A 21553-nucleotide genomic window follows, 5' to 3' on the forward strand; every position below is an offset into this window, starting at 1 on the left:
GATGAGCCTATTGATGGGATGAAGAAAGAAGCTGGAAAAGCAAAAGGCATAGTTCGAAGTGAAATTGGAAGTCGTACGGAAGTGTGTTTTGCTTTAGCTATATATGTATGTTTATACATATTTACCGAAGTATGTAGGTATGTGTGCACGCACTGAATGCTTGTAAGTACAAATATAAATGTGCTTTAGATGTGAACAGACTCAAATTAGTACACTTCTAAAGAGTGGGGGCGTTTTACGCAATTCTATTCAATGTCGCTGCTACCTTAATGGCAGCAGCAATACGCTTCCTCTATACACCAACATTTATATACATATATATGTATGCATGTACGTGCATATCTTCAGCCCCATTTCCTATTCGTTATTAGCCCGAAAATGTATTAATACATTTTTAGTTTACGCCTCACTGGCACTATCCATTTTATAACGGAAGTTTGGTAAATGCTTTGAACTCGAGGCGGCATATGTAAATCTTCGAAACATTCATTCTTTGGATTTTGGTCCTTTCTACAGCAGGCTGCGACAACACAGTTGCCTTTGCGGCTCAATTACGTCTCTGATTGAGTGTGAAATTTTTGATGTAGCAATGCGCCTGTTACATTTAAACTCAGTGTCACACGCATGCACATATACATACAAGCTCACGTGCTCACGCACCCAAAAAAATATTTCTATATGCGTATGTGATCTATAGTCCGGCAAGATCACGCATGCGTTACAACAACTGCGACAATATCCTGCTATAGCACAGTGGGCTGATTTTCGTTTTTGTTGCCAGGCGAATATTGCACTTGAAGCCTAACAAATAATAAAACAATAGAGAAATGGGGGAAAAGAGGTTTTGTTTAATTACTTCTCTTCAAACTACCCTGTCACCTTAATGAAACTGAGAAATCCGGTGAGGATGATGTAAAATAATTTGTGTATTCCAAGCAAATTTGATCTAGACATATATTGGGTTGTCGAAGATACCTATGGTAGAAAAATATTGTCCTTCAGTATGTCACAATGTGATTGAATTAGTTTAAATTTTTTCTATTTGAAGACTGGTTGCCTTATTGGTTTTTTGATGCTATTATTATTAATGGCTATTTGTACACTGCGACCTGAAAAGACTATTGTAGCCTATTTATACAGTATTAGGCTATTTCCTCTACTTTTATACGTTCTGGATCTTTTTACTCCATTAGGTCTCGTTATCCTCACTCATTTAGAAAGGCACAGTTGAAGCTGTTATTTACCCGGCAGAAAGGTTCAGGTCATATAAAGGGAGTGTTTGCTCCCTTTTTCGCTAAGGTGTCCGCAATTTCATTCCCTTCGTGTCCCTCATGTCCCCGTACCATTCATCAGAGTAACAAAGTTTCTTGTTGCTAGAGTTTCGAGGATTTTGATTGAAATAAGAAGCTATCTACCGATTTTAGAGGTGCTTGGCTGTCAGAGAGAATGTTGATATTGGCACCACGCATGCCTCTTACGAAGACATTATCTGGCACATAGCTGTAGGACGTGTACATCTACCAGGAAAATATAAGTCGTTTTTCCCATTGCAATTACCCTCTTGAAATGTAATCCAACAATTCCAGCCCCGATCATCTATTTTGGAGCCATCAGTAAACCACACCTGTTTGTCTTGTCCCAAAGATATTTCGTTATTTCTCTACGTAGGGCGATCACTGATTGCCACCTTGAAATTCTTGGAGAACTCTAGTTTTCTTTCCATTTTGTAATGTAGATTGCCTGTAAGATTGCCTTCCTTAGATGAAATAAGCAGCCTTAGAGGTCCACTAGCTGCCGACCGTTTGGCTACAAGGTGATGATTTTAGGTACTAGGTCTGTTTTTTTTCATTTTCCGTGAAATTTAGAGCGTTCCAGAGCTTCTGGAACAAAAAACAAACAACACAATTTCGTGCCCGAAACAAGACGCCACAGATATTTGTTATTATTTATTGTTATTTTTAATACCTCTTCTTCTTACACGACTTCGGGTTAGTGTGAAGTACAAATTACCCTCTCAAAGAACGAGCACAGGAAACAGAAAATATGTAGTTTTGGGCACCCACGCACGAACTCCAGCGAGGAAAGAAATCTCCTGAATACTGTTTTAATGAATCTCAGTTCGAGAGCGAAGGTTTAGTCGCATTTTTCGGTATATTAAATAAAGATTTTTCCCTTGTCCATAGTAATATAGAATTCGCTAAGTGCGCAGGCTTGGTAAATGCACTCATGGGAAATATTTGCAAGAAGTTTTTACGTTTCGACTTCCAAACGTACAATCCTATCTCAGGAAGTTGTTTTTAAGAGATTTTCGACCAACATACGCAGACTTCTGCACAATCAACGATCCTATAACTCTACAAGCATAGATCTAAACGCTAACGTTTTTGAAAGAGGTCATGTTTAGGTCAAAGCAAGTTTTGAAAGCAATTCCGTTCATAGTTCCCGAAATACAGACGACGACACCTTATAACATGTAGCTTAGTATAGAACAATCGAGTAGCTGCTCAGAGCTGCAATTTTAGACAAACTGCATCCGAACTAACGCGGTAGACACGGATGAGATCGGCAAGGTCGATTAAGTACATATTTTGGAGATACTATGATTCACTCTAGGGGCGGCCGTCGTACCGGAATGGGTTGATGCGTGACTACCATTCGGGAGTGTGCAGGTTCGAATCTCCGGGCATGAAACAGCAAAATGAAAAAGCTTCTCATAAAAAACCATTTGCCGTTCGGACTAGGCCCATCCGTTTGTGAAACATTATAAAGACGTATGCCACAAATAGGAGTAGGAGCTCGGCCAAATACCTAACAGAAGTAAACGCACTAATTATTTATTTTTTTATTTATTTCTCTAAGGTGGTTCAATTTAGCAAAACACTCTGGAATGTTTTTGAAGAGTTGAAAAGGTCTTCAAAAAATGATATGAGTCCATAATACTGTTGAGAGAACACAGAAGGTCGCGCAAAGCGCTGTACCGCTCTCGATTCTGAATGAATTTCACAGAATCATTTACTGATCGGACTTAGTTATAGGGTTTTACAATTTAACTTTTAATTTTGTTTTATAAGTTTCCTAATCTGACACCTTCTTACCTCGTCATGAGAAAATTATTTCAAAAAATTTCTTAAACACCGAGTTTCCAGAGCCAAACTCTTTGAACCATTAGAAGGTACAGTCTACGAAAAGAGAGCGCAGCTCAAGACTGAATTGTGAGAAACTGCAGCCAATTTCGAGTTACCAAATCATAAAAATTGTCTCAAAATATTTTCTTAAAACTAAAGATTTTAGAGTAAATATCAAATTAAAAGTGGCTTAAGACGTTACCGAACATTAAATTTATTATTTGTTGGTGATCCAAAATTATGTACATAAATCATTATTTCCTTTCTTCCGAATCACTGTGGGATTAACCATATCACAACTTTCGTCTTTAGCGACAGCTGCGCTGGTTTCGATTTGATTTTTCTCGTTTCATTTCTGTTTCTTCAATGCAATTGTGTGGCTCGTTAATCCCCTTGTTGTACTTGCAGTCGTTAGTCGTCAATCAATTTGTCACACATGCTAATTTTGCGCTAGTTTCTAGAACAAGTCAACGACGCACCGAACTAACCAACCAGTATGCCAACAGAAAGGATGAAGGCGAGTTGCCACGCGTGCGCTGTAGTGCAGTTGTTGCTAGCCGACAATGGTGCGGGTGTTGCAGTCAGTTAGTTAATCAGTTGGTTGGCCAGTTGGCAGTTTCTAGAGAGTTAAAGTCGGAATCTGCCAGAAGGATTCGTTGCGCTAATATGCGAGCATATGCATATGCAGATAAATTCAAGCAACTACGCATGCTTATGCCTGAATGTTTGTATATTTGTATGCCTGTATGTAGGTATAGCATAGTCTGTGCCTATGTAACGTAAGTTGTCATAAGTTTAAAAATGTTTTTGTTTTCAGTTGAAATGTGAATTTGATGAGTTTTACCGATGTCACAGTTGTTGTTATTGTTATTACAGTTGTCGCCTCTCAATATCGTCATTTACCAAAGCTACGATGCACACGTATGATACCATATACATATTGTACATACACATGAACTTATATTTATACACATTTACACATACTAAGTGTGTGAAGGTATATTTGCCAGTTTGAGTTGTTGGAGTTGCTTTGCTTCATTGCATGCAATGGTTCTTGGAAACATAATAGTAAATATTTTCATGTGCCCTTGGTCTTGTGGAGCTGCTCCTACGAAATTCCGGTAAATCTTGTTACACACTCGCATATACTCATATCAATTAGTACATGTATGTATGTACGTATGAACAAAATTACATACATACGTTCGTATTCACCTAAATACTCACCCCCTTGCTTTGGTTTGTTTAGTGAAAATTATTTACAGATACTTAATTTTATTATGTACAAGAGTAATATATTTTCCCTCTTTCTATATAAATTTAAAATATGCAAATTAGCCATGCGTAATTTGCATTTTGAAAAATGTCCGCCACAGCTCATAAACGCCCTTAGTGACAATTACCCACATTCACGCATTCACAGCTGCTGCCAACATAGTAGTAACACGCATTTTCGTAAGATTTGGTATTAATTTTTTTTTCAAATAAAGTAATTCAATTAAAAATTGGAATTTGTAAATACATTTGAGATTACTCTTTTAAAGGGTGATCAGATTGGAGGTACTTTTCCAGTAGGGGTTTTCTGACAGATCACGCATGATTATGGTCAAACTACTCATAAATATATAGTTTTCAGTAAATATATAGTAGTTCAGTATTCATTGTTATTTCATCTCATGGAAAAACTTACGCCTCCACAACGTTTACAAATTGTATAATTCTATTACGAAAATCAATGCTCCGTGAAATGTGTTCATCGCGCTCTCAGGCCAACACAGGCTTAAAAGTTAAGTTATTAAGCAAAATTGCCGTATTTGGGCTGAAGAGCAACCCGAAGACATTTAAGAACAGCCAGTTCATACATTGAAAACAAACGACTTTTTTCGCCGGTGTTCTCGTATTTTTTTATTACAAAACTGAAAAAACTCGATTTTTAGAGTATCAAATTTAAATCCGCGCCATTTTGTCAATTTTGTTTTCCAGTAGCGGGACATACCTACGGTAGTACTGATTTATAATTTTTTTGGTTTTTGTGTTTCCGATAAATAGAAGAGCCAAAATGGGCAACACCGTTTAGGTCCAATTTTTCGTGAGGGTCAACTTCAGCGCTATTTTGTAAATTATTAAAATTAAAAAAAAAAATTGTTTTTCTTTTTTGTATGTAAAAGAAGTTAAATAAAATGCCAAATATCATTTTTAATTTTTTTATTGTAAAAAAAAAATTCCTGAAAATACGCTAAATTTTCGGCACCGCCGGCACCCCTTAAGCAAATACAGGGTGGGCCATATAGCGTTTGCTTTTTGAACCACCTATTTTTTTGAGAATGGTAACACAAATGACATGTCAAATGTGTTCATAATTTACTTAAAGGTTTGACATTTACGAAATGGGACGCTATACGCTTGAACAAAATTGGGAAATATTGAAAACCTATTTCCAAAGTGGTGAGTCTTCTTCTTCTTCCGCGGTTACAGTAAATGGCGAGCGTTACCGTGACATGCTCAACGAGTTTTTGTTTCCAAAAATTGAAGAGGATGACATGGACGACATTTGGTTTCAACAGGACGGTGCAACTTGTCACACTGCCAAAGTTACACTCGAACTTTTGGCTACCGTTTTTGAAAATCGAATAATCAGCCGAAATTCTGATACCAATTGGCCGCCTCGGAGCTGTGATTTAAGCCCATTGGATTATTTTTTAGTGTGGAGCCGTTAAGGACAAATGCTAGAGACGATTGATGCTTTAAAATACGAAATCGAAGTTGCCATTCATGAAATTGGAGCCGAAGCAATCGAAAATGTGCTTAAAAATTGGGTTGATCGAATGGCCTACTGTAAAGCCAGTCGTGGCAGTCATTTGAACGATATTATTTTTCATTCATAAATGACAATGTTCAATCTTCAAAATAAAAAAAAAAAGTTTGAAAAAATGTTGATTATTATCCATACTAGTTTGGTTTTCCCTGCAGGGTAGATACATACATTTAACTGGTTCATTTGTGCGTGCAATAATTTTTATTGTTTGTTGCGCTCATTTCTCCCTATACACTTACATATGTATGTGTGTACTGGGAAAGCCAATCCTGGAATGCCGATGTTTTTCAGGTCCCGGAATTTAATACAAGGTAAACTCGGGATCCCGAAATTTTTTTAAATATTTTAACTTGTTTATTACAAAATTTTATTTCCATAAAATAATTAAATTTTCCAGAAACTTATTGTATTTTCATTCCTACCAACCAATAAATCAACTCATCCAGTCGAACTGAGTAAGCTTTTGTTTTTACAAATGCAAACAAAAAATTTCATCTTTTTTCTTTTAATTGAGAAAGAGTTTAAAATCAAACAACCTGATTCAGTCTGTCAGGAAGATTTAAATGAATGAAATATAGCGCCACTAACAAGGCGCGTTTGCGTATTCTCCGGCTGTTTCCTTGCATTCCAGTTACCACCGACTTTTACACCCCGGTGGATTAGCACTTTGACAAGCCTTTTACGACCAAATTTCCATCTAGAGAGAACTGGGGAAATGGTTAAGTATTTTATGAAAATGAGTCACTATATATACCGACGGTTCTAAACTGATTGATCAAATGGAAGGTGGTGTCTATTCGGATGCTATAGGCATCAGCATACCTTTCCGCTTGCCTGATGCGTATTCTAAACTGAAGTTTTGGCGATTAAAGGAGGTCTTTTAGCGCTAAACAAATACACAATCACAGTCAGAAATATCTACATACATATATTCCGATAGTGAGGCAGCTCTCGAAAACAATGGTAGAGTGTTACGAAAAGTTAAGATTACTCGCACAGTTTTTCTCTTTAGCTCAACTCTTGGTATCGGGCCACAGTAAAATTGAGCGTAATTGTAAGGCGGGTTAGCTAGACTGGGACACTACGCTCCAAGTCGCTCAAGACAGAGGGGATATACTTATGCCCTTGGAAACATGTAAGCATGCAAATTGATAGATATACCTTAAGTCTTGTCAACAATCCCTGCAGGCAGTTACATACCTGTAGTATTAGTAGACAGACATGGCTAGAACGGAATATGGGTCACAGTGTACTTAAATCTAGCAGGAAGGTCTTAAGAATATTAGTAGAAGTCCTATCTAGGCACTGCGTTATACTAAGGCATGCCAGTAAAATGTGGGCATATTTTGACTTTTACAGAGGCTACCAGGATGTAGAAAATGAAGAGACAGTCGAATACTTTCTATGCGGGTTCTGCAGAGCATCGTGGATGTTGCAGATATATGTATAATAAAATTAGCTAGACTAACTAGATTAACGAGTATAAAGTCGGATGGGTTGAAGAAAACCAAATGGAGTAAGGGATCTATTTGTCTTACATAGGTGCATCGTTAGACAGTCACTCTACCTAACCTAGCATCCCTAGTGTAAATGAAATAGGAAGTTATATAATTAATTAAATTAAATTACGAAAACTTTCTTATATCGAAAAACTTTTAATGCATCCAACGCGGTTTTAAATATTTTCAAATGACATTTAAACCCAGAAGCATTGAGACCGAAAGACGTTTTTCATCAGCAGATTTTGTATGTAACACGTTCAGGCCAAGATTAGAAAATATATCGGGTATTTGGCTGTTATCCTCTTCCAAGTTGTGATGTGCGTCTTGATGTTGTTCCACAAATGGAGGGACCTACAATTTTAAGCCGATTCCGATCAGCTGTTCGTGCTTTATGAGGGGCTTTTTCATGGCAGTCATACACTCGGAGGGGCAGCCGTCGTAGCGGAATGGGTTGGTGGGTGACTACCATTCGGAATTCAGAGAGTGCGTGGGTTCGAATCCCGGTGAATTTCCAAAATGAAGAAAAAGTTTTTTTTCTAAAGCGGTTGCCCCTAGGCAGGTAATTGCAAACCTCTGAGTGTATTATACAAGTATATGCATATATATAATTGGCGTGTAAAAGGGTGTACTTTTTGGGCTTGGGCGGAGATTTCGAAGGCACAGGTCAGTCGGCTACGGCGACCAGATTAACCCATTACAGCATAACGTTCGATATATCGGACATGAGTTACATTTAATTTGTATGAAGCAAGTGTGATGTGGAGGTGACTTAGAGGTTGTAATCGAAAGAGAACTATTTCTTCAACAATGGCAACCCTTCATTTCTCGACCCCTCGCAAAGAGTTCCCGTTATTTTAAATTTTTCAGTATGGCGGATTGCAAGCAGACTTTTTCGCGTAAAGGGTAAAATATTTTTGTATATTTTTTTGGTATATTTTTAGCAAAGAATTTTAGTGACAAGTGTTTATTAGTGCATAAGTATGTTAGTAAGCAAAACATAAAAAATTGTGAAGTTTGTTTCATCATCAAACATTTACTGTAGTATTTAGTTGTGGCGTCCGATATATCGAACCTTATGCATAGCAGGCTCTAAGTGGTTAGGTTTTTTGCGTTTTCCAGATTGACTGTAGATGAAATTTTGAGCCTTTTGGAGAGCGATGATGGAAATATTAACAATGAAAATTTTATTTACGTAGAGCTACTAATCGAACTTGAAGACCAAGCCACAGATGAGGACAGTGATAAATCGGATGAGGAGCACGATGCTAATTTGAACCAAATAGGATGTAAGTTATTGCGAACTAAAAGCGAACTCCGTCGTTTTCACACAAATAGGGGATCTAATCAAGATCAGATAACAATGTACGGTCGCAACCAATTTCGAAAACATGACAATGCCAACTGCCACGCGGTGATCACACGTGAATAAAGCAAAAATTACACTCCCCCAACCGTCTTTAGTTTCTAAATATTATATAATAAGTATATGGGTGGAGTGGATAAATGCGATCAGGCGATTGCAAATTTGCGTACAAGGATGCGGATAAGGAAATGGTGGTGGCCAAGTTTTGCCTATTTCGTTGATGTTTCAATTGTACATGGATGGTTACTTGCGAAAAAACTTGGTTGTAATAAGGACATTAGGTCCTTGTTTGCATTTAGCAGGTATGTTGCTCGAACTCTGCTTGTGACACACGGAACACCCCCATCAAGGACGAAAACCAGCTACACCATTGTCCACTACACGATTTGATTGCCTCAACCATTGGATTGTTTCAATAAATTCCGAACGCCGTTGTGCAAATAAGTGTGGTGGGAAATCAAAATACAAATGCCAAAAATGTGAAGTAGGCCTCCATCCTAAGTGTTTCATGGAGTATCATGTAGAGCCCAATACCTAAATATATTTTATATATAATTAATTTACTTGTATTTCTTCATTTTCAGTAATATTTTAAATAAATTTTGCTAGAAACATTCGGTTTTTTTTATTTCTCATGAGATAGCTTGAGGTGCCGGTATGCATAACGTTCGATAAATCGGACGGCTTGTTTACAACAAACTACAGACAAATGTGTAACTTTTCTTTCACCACTCGATTTATGTGATCTCCATAACCCGAAATTTTCACAGAAATTCATTATAAGTATAACGACAAACTTTATGCAGTAATGGGTTAAAATATCATACCTCAGTTTAAACGATTTGCTGCTTTTATGTAAATATTTTAAATGCAATAATAACATTTCTTTCTTCAATAAGACTTTAATTTTAACAATGACTTACCCTATGATCAAAAAGTACCGGGAATGTTTAATTTAAACGAACCGCGCACGTGGGAAACGGCCCACATTGTTTTCTTATGTTGGTACGACTGCAATACACACATCTATCACTTTTTAATGACCACCGGACTATTAGTGTCTGCCTGGCCGGCCGGAAATGTTGGCAAACAATTTTTGAATTTCGCATGATCGGGCCATCCCACCGAGCCCAAATTATGCTGCATTATTTGACCAAACACCAAGTAAATACCATCGTGCAAGCACCGTAGTTACCTGATATGGCCCTGTGCTACTTCTTTTTGTTTCCCAAGTTGAAGTTACCACTTCGTGGAAGGAGATTTCAGTCGATAGAGGAGATCAAAGAGAATGCGACGAAGGAGCTGAAGGCCATCCCTTCGTCGGCCTACCAGGGCTGTATGGAGGACTGGGTTAAACGTTGGCAGATTTGTGTTGCTTCAGACATGTCATATTTTCAAGGAGATAAAATAAATTTGCCTGAAATTTAACTCTGTTTTGCTTTATTTAATCATTCCCGGTACTTTCTGATCTTTATGTATGTTTGTTTTATGAAGTGAAATAAAAATATTTACACGTTTTGTTTTTGTATATTTTTGTCGATTGTTTTTTTAATTTTTCTTATATTAATTATTGCTTCTAAAATACCCTGAATCACATGGGTGTTATAAAACAATTAAAAAAAAATATTATATGTACAATATCAGGACTTGTCAATTTTAATAAATTTGCATATTTTTTAACTAAGTTTTTCTAACTTTTTGAACGATTTTATCTCTTGCTATATTTTATTCCACACAGTTATTACATTTTTATCCGTATTATTATATTTCAAGCTATATTTAATTGCTTTCAGTTATTAAATTTTTGCTCGCATTAAAAAAATTATGTCTCAAGGTGAATTTCGGGATCCCAGTTTAATCTAAAAATATCCCGAAATTCCGTTAATATTGGCATCTCTCGGGTGTATATTACGTCTCCAATATTGCATTTTGTTGCATTCATTTTTCTTTTCTTTGTGCTTAATTTTCTTTGAAAATATCTCCACGACTGCGCACTCGCGCCGTTGACAAGCTTCAAATTTCAATCTCAACCGTAATTTGTTGTTTTTTTTCTTTAATTTTATTACTACTGCTCTTGTTCAATGTGTTAGCTATTGTTATAGCTGGTGTTGTTTATATTTTCTTTTCTTAGTTTTTTTATTGCATTGTCAAAGCTTCAATAGAATTTACCATGGTATATCGCCCACGGTTGTATTGGAGCCCGCATAGGATTTCATACATTCCCTCGCGAAACAAGTTGTTATCAGCATGACAAAGATGCAGTTTCTTTACTGTGCATTTATGGCTACAAATAACTAAATGAAGAACCGTCGAATTGAATACAAGTGAATGTATTACATCGGTATCAGTTGAACGAGTTTTTTTTCTAAAAACAAATTTGAAACCTTGTGGTATTTTTTTAACATACATACTTATGTATGATTTTGGTTATTATTACTTCATCTGGATAGAGGATGAAAGTTTCCTTAAATATGTGCGCATATTTTGTAGGTATTGTGATACGAATTTCTGGTATTTAAAAGTATAGAGAATGTAGAGAAAATAAAATTTAGCTCTAAACTGCTAATCAAGCTTAAATTAGTAATTTGAAATGTAAACAAATGCAGAAATACGCAAATTTTTATATTTTTACTGCAAAAATTTCTCTCAATTGATTTTTCTACGATACTATACTCCCTTAATTAATGATTGACGATGGTATATCTTTAGCTTTTCATTCAGCTGATGAATTTTTTTCTGTAGCTGAACATTTTTAGATCTCGAATTTCTGTTATTCAGCGCCAAAACAAAAATTATCCGGACGGCAAGGGACCACGCTCCTCGTGTCGGTTGAGCGGAAGTAGCGCAACAAATCTCTTTAAATTTAATTTTTAATTTATTTTGAATTGCGCGTTACACGGGACAGCTTTACAAATACAATAACAATAAATGCGCACTTTTTTACTAATACCTTCACAATTCTCATTGTCCTCGTCAATCTCTATGATTTTTCGTAGGCAGTAAATTTGGAAAATGATTTAACCTGAGTAACTAGTCAACTCGGCGACGCTTCGATTTAATTCGCGAAAGGAAGCAAAACTTAATCATAAGATAGCGCACAATTAGCAGAAATTTATTTGAATTTGGAGATTTTGATAAGTGTTATTCAAATATTATTATAATATACGCTTCACTCAAATAATACCCAAACAAGTCGAAGTTAAACGATGCTAACGACGGTTGCTTAAAAGTGAGTTGCCTTAATAACTGTGTGGACGCCTAGGTTTCACAAACCATTGCTCTCTTGTATGACAGTTAATACATATTTTCAATTGTCTTCAGAGTATTATCTTGTGTACACCCAAGAGTCATTGTTTACAAGTATGTGTGCATAGACCTAAGCTGTTGATTGCAAATCACAGAGAGAACGAAATAATTGTGGTATTACTTTAACACTAAACCTACCGGTATTTTATGTATTCCTATTCCTACCAAAGTGGGTCAAATGACCCGTCTTTAAAGTATTATATATATTATTAAGATCACATATATGTATTTCTCGGTAAAACAATTAGCAAGAGAAGAGTAAATCTTGAAAAATATTGTACATTCCATGTATTTTTTAATAAAAGTCGTGAAGGCAAATGACGATTTAATAATGTTATTTCTAACAACTTCTGACAAAAAGTTTAAAATGGGTCATTTGACCCGTCTATGGTAGGTTTAGTGTTAAACGTGAAATGTGTGAGAATTAAATTAGATCTAGTAATTTTTATTTTATATTTGTTTTTAAGAGGAAGAGTAGAAGTGTTCGACACAAAAGTGAAGTGACAAACTTCGATTTGAGTGACAGCGAAGACTCCGTTAGCAAGTCAAAGGCAAACAATTTAATTCCTTTCAAATGACAACTGAAGCTTCGTTGTTGGGCTTGAATCGAAAATGCAAGATAATATGTTTTTGAAATTAAATATTCACTATGAAAGAACTTCAAATAAAAATAAAATTTTTTAAATTAAAATGCAAGGCACGAAAAAATGATGATTTTCAATAGTTTTTTTGTTATTATTTACTTTATTTTACAAAATAAAAACATAGCATTAATACATCATGTTTCGACTTGACTTTAGCAAAATTAAAAAAAAAAATAATAATTGTAAAACTTATCGCTGTTTGTGTGGATCCCGTTTCTCCAGAAGTCCCTTGCGGTGATCATCACAAGTCCATGACAAAAGAAATTCGTTTTATTAATCTTTTGCCTAATCGAAGCTTTTAGTTTTTTTTTTTATATTAACAATATTGCTGCCTTAGGAAATATTTTTCAGATTTTCGAGACAAATTAATTGTTAAAAAAAAATCGAAGTTTTTGAAAAAAAATCGAAATTTTGAAAAAAAAACTTTAATCCGGCACAAGTTCTTTATGTTTATCAAAAGCAGTATACATTTTATTGAAATCCAGAAGCGATTTTTAAGTTATCATACAGTGATCACCAGCGAAAAACATAGTTTTGAGAAAAACGCATTTAAAGTTTTGCTGTCGATTTATGTAGAGTTACACGAAATATTTAATTACTTACACTGTGTCATCTATCCCTGGGCCTTGTACATAATAATTCTTCAGCCGACATAGCAGATCCTAAAATATCGATTTGCTGCTGCTTACGTAGCATTCTACCTTCAAATTTTCACACAAAAAAAAAGAATTCAGAATATTTCAAAAATTTAAAAACTTTTTCAAAATTTCATCAAAACTTTCAACTTTTTAACTAGAATTTTTCTGGGTGCGAAATTTTATAGCTCACTGAATTTCAGTAGCATTAAGTAAAAAGTGACTACAAATTTCGTTCTTTTTGAAATTTTTTTTATCCCTGAGGTGTCATGCCTTTTCTTCTATATGAAGTTCTTGCTCCATTTATTTTGGTATGGAAGAAAAAGCCAAACACCCTCATTAAAAAATGTCTTAAACCAAATTTGAAATATTGCAAAATGTAGCTATTTTTTCTTTATTGTCCGTTATATCAGAGTTTAGCTTGATTGATGGGAGAGTTAGCGCTTGCACTCCCAAGTAAATCAAACTAAGTATATATTAAAGTATGAAATAAATTATACCATCATACATTGGAATACCCTATAATTTTTGGTTTACCACCCTGTGTATAAATAAATAGATTGTTTGGTTGATGTATAACTGACAGATTTTTTATGAAATGATTTTTGAGTTGACTGTTAGTGGAATCACTGGAATTATTGTATTAAAAATTGTTTCTCTTTCCGATTTATCATTATCCCGGTGGTGTATAGCTCGAAAATTTATTTGTTTTATTTTCAGGAATGTTTTTTTACAATAAAAAAATTAAAAACGATATTTACATTTTTTAGGCTGTTTACTTAATTTCTTTTACATACTTCATTTTTAAAAAAGTGCGTGTAGCGTAGTACACATAACGGAAGTGAAACTTTCAAGGCAGACAAAGAAAGAGGGATAGACCCGAGAGAAAATGAGAGAGAAAGAGAGAGAGAAATAATATATATCTAAATAAATTCACAACATTTGCCGTGAATACAAATAGACAAAATTTATAAAAAACGGAGAAGGGTAGACCGCTGTAGATAAACGCCGGATACAAGTCGTGGCAACAACGCGCACTACTCCGAGCGTTTATCAACCGCACAAACGCAGCGATTCCAGGACCGCAGCAACGGCACAAATTACCGCAAGGCAATACCAATAAATCCGACGCCGGGATGGATAGCACTTTATTGTACGCACAATCACTAGCCAGGAAACGGAAATAAGCGCCAAAAAGTAGGCACCAAAAAAGACGCCAACAAAATTGGGACCAAAAAACGCTCCAAACATTAGGCACCAAGGAAATATAACGCCAAAAAGTAGACCCCAAAAATGTATTTCCTATAAGTTTGCACCAACAAATAAGCGCCAAAAAGTAGGCAGCGTTATTTCTCAAAAAAAAAAAAATTGCAACCAAAAGGAAAAACTCAAGGAAAATAGCCTCAACTGTATCTAAGATATATGTATATCTCCTTTTCCTCTACGTTATATCTTTTTTCTCTCCCGCGGAACGGAAATGCCGAAAACTTTGCATGGCCTTGAAATTTTACTCTCCATTCTCGCTTGCCCATATTTAAAAATGCCGCTGAAGTTCACCCTCCCAAAATATTGTCCATTTATCTATTTATTTTAACACAAAAACCAAAAAAAAATATTAATCACTCTGACAGTAGCTATGTCCCGCTACTAGAATAAAAACAAAAAAAAAATTGACTAAATGGCGCGGTTTTGAGTTTGACAGTCTTCAGTTTTTTAATGAAAAAAATACGAAATAATAATATGATTCTAGTGCGGGCGATAGCCATTCATGTTGTGAACAACATATTGAAATGTCAGATGATTCGGTTGAATAGTTTTTTTTTTTTTGACAACACCAGGCCGAAAAAAGGAGTTTTGAGATAATTGAGTTTAAAGTTTTGAGAGTGGATATTTTCCATTGATGCCACGGCGTGAAGAATCTGACTCTACCTGCTAAAACGGCTGTAGAATCGAAAATATTGGGAATATTCGTCCAAAAATTTGACAGTATATTCTTAAAAGCCTATACTTTCGAAATATCAAAAAAATCGATTTTTTGAAAACTCTAGACCACCGGGACCCCTTAAGAATAGTCATTTCCATAATGTATGGCATCATTTTTTCAGAATGAGTTTGCAAATATGACTTTTAGAGGCATCCTAACCTAGCGTTACATAACGGATCTATTGTTTGCATAGCAGACATGATTCCTCTCATGTAACTAATAGATTTTTCAACTATAAGCAAAGAGAAATAAGTATTACAAATCCAGCGCCACCTAATAGCGCACCAAAATTTTACTGTAAGTAGATGAATGGCTCAGGAGTGTGTACAAATATATTCATATACATATATGATATTTATGTATATCGTTCATTTACTTTCAAAGTATTAAATTTCCTAAGCCTCTCTTAGTAAAAGTAAAGACTTATTTTCATCAAATGTTAATCGAGGATGATAGATTACAAGTTTTGGTCTTCCCAACAAAATTGTGAGAATAGCTTCGGGTGCCACGTCAACGGGGATTCGGCAGTAGAATTCTAGCCGCTCCTTTCACATGCTTTTTTAAGCTCGTCCAATCACTTGTTATTCAGACCACAGATAACTAGATGCGACACTCTTTTTCTTAAGAGAGAAGAAACATTGAATAGACATTTTTTAAACAAAAAATTGGAATTTTTCAGTTTCCAAACCTCCATTGAGGTTAGTATTTTGAGGAATATAATAAAAATAGGCACAGCCAGTATGAAATACATAAATAAGCAAACATTTCTATTTGTATTACACACTCACATGTAGACATATGTACTCGTACATGCGTTTTATTGTATAATAAATTCTCTTATTCATTCCTATTTCTCATCTGAAAGCGAAAAGTCGTGTATTTGATTCTCGGTAAAAGACTACAAAATTAGAATAACGAATAACTAAGATAACCTTTAATTTTTTAAACCATAAACATAAAGCAATATCCAGTTTTCAATAGAATTACATGTCTACAAAATATTTTTATTAGAGTCTAATTGAATTTGACAATATAAAAACATACACATTATAACGTATACAACAATGGGCACACTCTCACACGAAATAAGAGAGTTTCACATCTTATCATCTTTGATTTAGATGGCAATGGTGTAATATAAGTAATGACTGCGTTGAGTTTTGCGTATATCACAAACACAACCTCAGGTGATTCCTTCAAAATCGCTGAGAGCCGCTTAACGGCCACATCTTCTGAATTCTTTTATATATCTTTTTATTCTGCGCTGTAAAAGAAGAATTTGTGTTAATTTCTGGAGAATTATCTAAAAAAATTATGTACTGTATGTATGTAAATATGACACTGTTGAAGTAAATGAGCGATATGGCCTTGCTTATATGCATATGTGTGTACACTAAGTCTTATATGATATATTCGACTACTAATTTACTAAAAAAATAAACTAAATTTAAGTCATTGAATTGAAAGATTATTTTACTATTTAATTGTAATTCTTTTTTATCTTTTTTTATTATTATTATTTATGATTTCGTTTGTAGAGCTTAATTAATGATCCATATCAGGTAAAATAATATTTATGATTCAAATATTGTACAGCGTCTGGCGGTGTCTACAAATGTTCATATGTACCTACTTGTTCGTTTACGAGTACGAATATGTATTTTTATAGCATTTTTCACACCATTTATTTATTTTTAATTTGTGTTTGCTAGTATTATCAGTTATTAATGTGTTTTAACAAAATATTTACCGATCGGGATTAGAGTTTATTTGCGCTTCTTAGTGAAGGTGTGAAAGTAATTCTGATTCTGAACTCACCTAGAGGTATGTGCATGTGTGTGGGCGTATGAATCTATAAAAAAGTAGGAATCAGGTTTTCCAACTTACTGGTTTTGTGGCGAGTAATGAATGAGCTAACGGGTGGCCTTTTAGACGCATAGGACTCCCGATTGTGTTATCTATCAAACTAGCTGCCCCAATAAACAAGTGGATTTGATATTTCTGTGGTCGAAAGCCTTAACAGCGTAACTGAGTTTTTAAATTTTGCAGAACAGAACTATAAAGCTGTATTTTCCTTATGGATATTATAATCAAGTTGCGTTGAGCTATTCTTTTCTATTAAATTTTTTTTCAACCTGTAAATCGATGATGTCCATGAAATTCCAAGGAGATTTCAGTTATGATTATTATTTTTTTTATCAAGGCACTTAGCACTGCGACTTGAAAGACCTATTGGGGCTACAATGGATTTATGCATTCATGGATTCAGAGTATGTCTCTAAGCCCAACTTCACCAATAAATTTTCGTATTTGTTCTATTTTTTGTGTTTTACGTCCTCCTCTGGTAGAATATGTTTACTTTATAGAAAAATTAAAAGAACTAGTCCGAAGCGTAAGATTGACAACCGGCGTAATAGAGAGGTAAGATGGTTGGTTGTCAATAAAAATACCAAACCTAACCAAATTAATAATACGCCAATTAGTTTTATTTCGCATAAGACGGGCGCAGAAAGTTACGTAGAGGTCTTGGAGAATGCTTTATTGAATTTTGCTGAAGAATTCTACGGCGAGTCTTGGGCGTGTCAACAGGACAATGCTTAAATCCACAGCGCTATGCGTACGAAGAAGTTTTTCGCATTGAAAAATATTCCTGTACTGAAGTGGCCTGCAGTAAGATTAGATTAAATTCTTTATGGGGCTTGCATTTTGAACTCATGGTCTTTTGTTCCCTCTACTCATCACAGTACCTCATCCAAACCTAGCTCCCTTATTAAACTCAGTATAGAGCTGGGTTAGATTGATTATGATTGCTGCAGTTGACCAAGATATCTCAAGCTTCTCCGCGCCATAGCGCTACATTCTAGGAGAAGGTGCATTCGAGTCTCCTTAGATTGGTCACAGAAACGGCAAGACCAAATCCCGATCATGTACAGATGACTTCGCAGTCTGCAGTGGCCTTTGAGAAAGCGCATGAGAATTTTCAGTTTATTCTTGGGAAGGGGAGGGTTATGAGTTTTTTAAATATTTTTTGTTTGTACCCTCCCAGTAGGGATTTCGCCTGGCGTAGCCCCCATAGTTTGGTGAAAGCAAACCTCGCTTAGCCCTAGCTCTTCACTCTTAAGCTCTTCTTTGTGGTGTGTTGTCCCATGGAAAGGAAGGGCTCGGTTCCTCTTAAAGGCGAGGTCGCAACCTCTCTTGCCGTTGCTCGCCTAATTCTTTCCCAGTTATACCCCTGTGTCCTGGGACCCAAATTAGTCGGATGCAATTGTGCATTCCTAGTAGATTAAGTTTCTCGATACACTCAAGTACCAGTGAGAATTAGATCTCACAGGACTATAGGGCTTTGAGTGCCGTCTGACTGTCTCTCAGAATGGCAATTCACTCATTCCAGAAATTTTTGTCTAAGTTTATCTCTGCACATAGAAAAAATGGCGCACATCTCCGCTTGGAATATGCTTGGAAAACTGCCCATAGGAACAGAGCACTTAGTTCTGAGGTCGTAAATTCCAGCGCTTGTGCCTGTTCGGGTCTTCGAGCCATCTGAGTACCAGTACAGGGTATACTCCTGGAGTTTCTCTTCAAATGCAAATCTACTCCAGTATTGTTCACTTCAATTCTGAACTTCTTTTCCAACTTGATTACTTTAGTGGTATCACCGTTGGGTAGCTGGGTAAGGGGGGGCTGCAGCCTTAGCACTTCCCTGTTTTTAGATGGCATTACTTTTTCTTTTTCGAGGCTTTCTCTGGTAATATTCAGCAGGATACGCTAAGCTGATTGTTATATAAAGCAGTGTCATCGCAGCCGTAGGACAGGTCCGCATCGCCCCTCATGCTAAGCGCTGAAGCTTAGTTAGCGCTACCCGCACTGGCGAGAGAGTGACTCTCGATGCCCAAGCGACCGCTCCGTATGTCATCATTGCTCTTATTATCACGATGTACATCCATCTTAAGATTCTTGGGCTACGGAAGCGAAACATGGCTGGTCTCTAACACCACCACACAGAGACTACAATCCTTCACCAACAAATGCCTTCTCATCATTTGACAAACACCATCAGTAACGACGCACTGTGGAGACTAACGAACGAGGGACCCATTCTTAGGCAAATCAAATGCAGAAAGTGGCGATGGATAGGTCACATATTGGGAAAACCACCAGATAGCATCACGAGAAAGGCATTGGAGTGGAACCCGCGGTCGACCAAAAAACACTTGAAGAAGGTCGATGCTGCGCGAACTAGCAGATTGCCGACATCTCATGGGACGGTGCAAAAATAACAACACAGAATCGTGTTGTCGTCGAGGCCCTATGCTCTCGAAAGGAGTGAACAAGGAAAAAAAAAATTCTATGCTGTTAATGCTAGAACGAATTATGCCCGTGATGCACCTATTCGAAGGGCTGTTTGCGAAATTAAGCAATTCTCAAAATCTATCGATCTTGATTTTTCTTTGCCTAAATCAATTTTTTATTTATATTCTGAAAACGCTGCCCAAATTTAAGTGTAATTGTTAATTAATCTGTAAGAAATTATTGTTTCATAGACTCAATATGCAAAATAAATAAATAAAAAACCATATAAATAAAAATTTTAAACTTTTTAATGAGAATATTAAAATGGGTACGCAGTTTTGCAGCGCATCAAATTTAAGTACAAGGAGGCGCAAAATTAATCACCCTATCGGAAGATTTATGATTTTTGCAAATGGCGTCGTACATCAATCATATTTGCCACTTGTGAACTAGAGAGCTGCAGCATAACATACAAACAGACAAGCCATGAAGTGCGTCGATATAAATATTTCCATTACTCAAAATCATTACTTTTATTTATTAAAAAAGTTATTCAAAAACAGAAGTGGAGGTTAATTTTGTATAATAAAATGCAAGTTTAAAAGTGCTAGAAAACCCCGTTGAATTTTTATAATTTTTTTTTCATTGAAGGTGTTATGCATTTTACCTATAGAACAAATTCATGAATTTTTTGTTTTTAATAAGTTTTAATAATAAGCTTCCTCGTACCTGTAAACGCCCAGAAACAACTTTTGATGGTAAAAGTTTTGCATTTAAATTAGTTTAAATTATTTTAAATACTCCTCCGGAAGCAGCAACTTAAAACTGAAACGCTTCAAAAACGCTTAAAAGCGCCAGAATGGGAAAACTAAGAAATGACTTTTTTATATACAACCCAAACCTTCAGAAAACCTTCGTTTCACCATTTCTCCAGCCGAAGCCTATACACAAAATGTAACTACCATAAGCGAATTTTGTTTTTGTACTATCGGTGTCAGCATATATGAATTCGCCTTGCCCTTGAGCTTCTTTTTTCAACCCGGCTTTGTCCTCTGTCGCAATAAACTGCTTGTATCTATAAAAATCAAATATTACTCGTAATAAAAGCCGTAGTAACAAACACCAACACTTTACATAATGCCCAACATTGGTCAATGGATATTGACTAAGGTCTGGACTTTGACAAAGGTAAATCGTTGAGTGGTTGTAAACATATTCGCATACAAGTATGGACACACATGTGCATGTATGTATATATATAAATATGAATGCATACAAGCGTTTGTATGTATGTAAGTATGTATGTGGATATATTTGTATGCACTTTCTTATATGTAAAATGATAGTTCTGTATCAGCACAATTTCGGTTAGCTTCGAAGAAAGCCACCATACAAATGTACTTGTACTTGAAATAAGAACTTTAGTAAGCGAAAAATTAAAACGCTGATGAAAGTAGCTGCAGTGTGGGACACAAAAAAAGAAAAGCAATAAAAAAATAACAACAGAAAAGTAAAAAAATAAAGATCAAGCAAGCTTATCTGCCTGAAAGTCGAACAGTCAAAAAGTGGACACTCAAGTAGTCGCTGAGTAAAAGTGTAGTTGGCAAAGTGAAATTTTCATATGAAATGCAAAATTTTGCAAAGTCAACACAAGTCACGGAGTGTAAAATATATGATTATTATTTATTTTGATTTGGCTGACATTGGTTAAGCGCGGTGACAACGTCGGTCATAGTACGTACATACACACTTACATGCATGCATATATGTTAATATGTAAAAGTATATTTGTATGTTGCACACTAGCTCCAATACACTAGCTGGAATTGAGTGAAAAGTGTACTTCTAACAGCTGGTGCCAACTAGCAAGCGATAGGGCTCGCTTTGCG

At 35.7% G+C, this 21553-nt stretch overlaps 2 protein-coding genes across 3 annotated transcripts in view; both read left to right on the forward strand.

Annotated features, from left to right (window-relative positions):
- LOC128855128 (protein single-minded) overlaps positions 1–21553 on the forward strand; it is a 105176-nt gene that overhangs the window by 11063 nt on the left and 72560 nt on the right. The window lies entirely within an intron of this gene.
- On the forward strand, positions 8297–8871 carry LOC128871826 (uncharacterized). The gene is made up of 2 exons (XM_054113923.1): positions 8297–8345; positions 8562–8871. The coding sequence occupies exons 1-2, from the start codon at positions 8311–8313 to the stop codon at positions 8869–8871; spliced, it is 345 nt and encodes a 114-aa protein (XP_053969898.1). The 5' UTR covers positions 8297–8310.

The sequence above is a fragment of the Anastrepha ludens genome, chromosome 2 (assembly GCF_028408465.1).
Source record: "Anastrepha ludens isolate Willacy chromosome 2, idAnaLude1.1, whole genome shotgun sequence".
In the NCBI taxonomy this organism is placed as follows: Eukaryota; Metazoa; Arthropoda; class Insecta; order Diptera; family Tephritidae; genus Anastrepha; species Anastrepha ludens.

Excerpts from the sequence above, each read along its gene's own strand:
- LOC128871826 (XM_054113923.1), top strand. The coding sequence starts at position 8,311 with ATGGCGGATTGCAAGCAGACTTTTTCGCGTAAAGG. Across the intron at positions 8,346-8,561 it reads CAGACTTTTTCGCGTAAAGG|ATTGACTGTAGATGAAATTT; the intron begins GTAAAATATTTT and ends TGCGTTTTCCAG.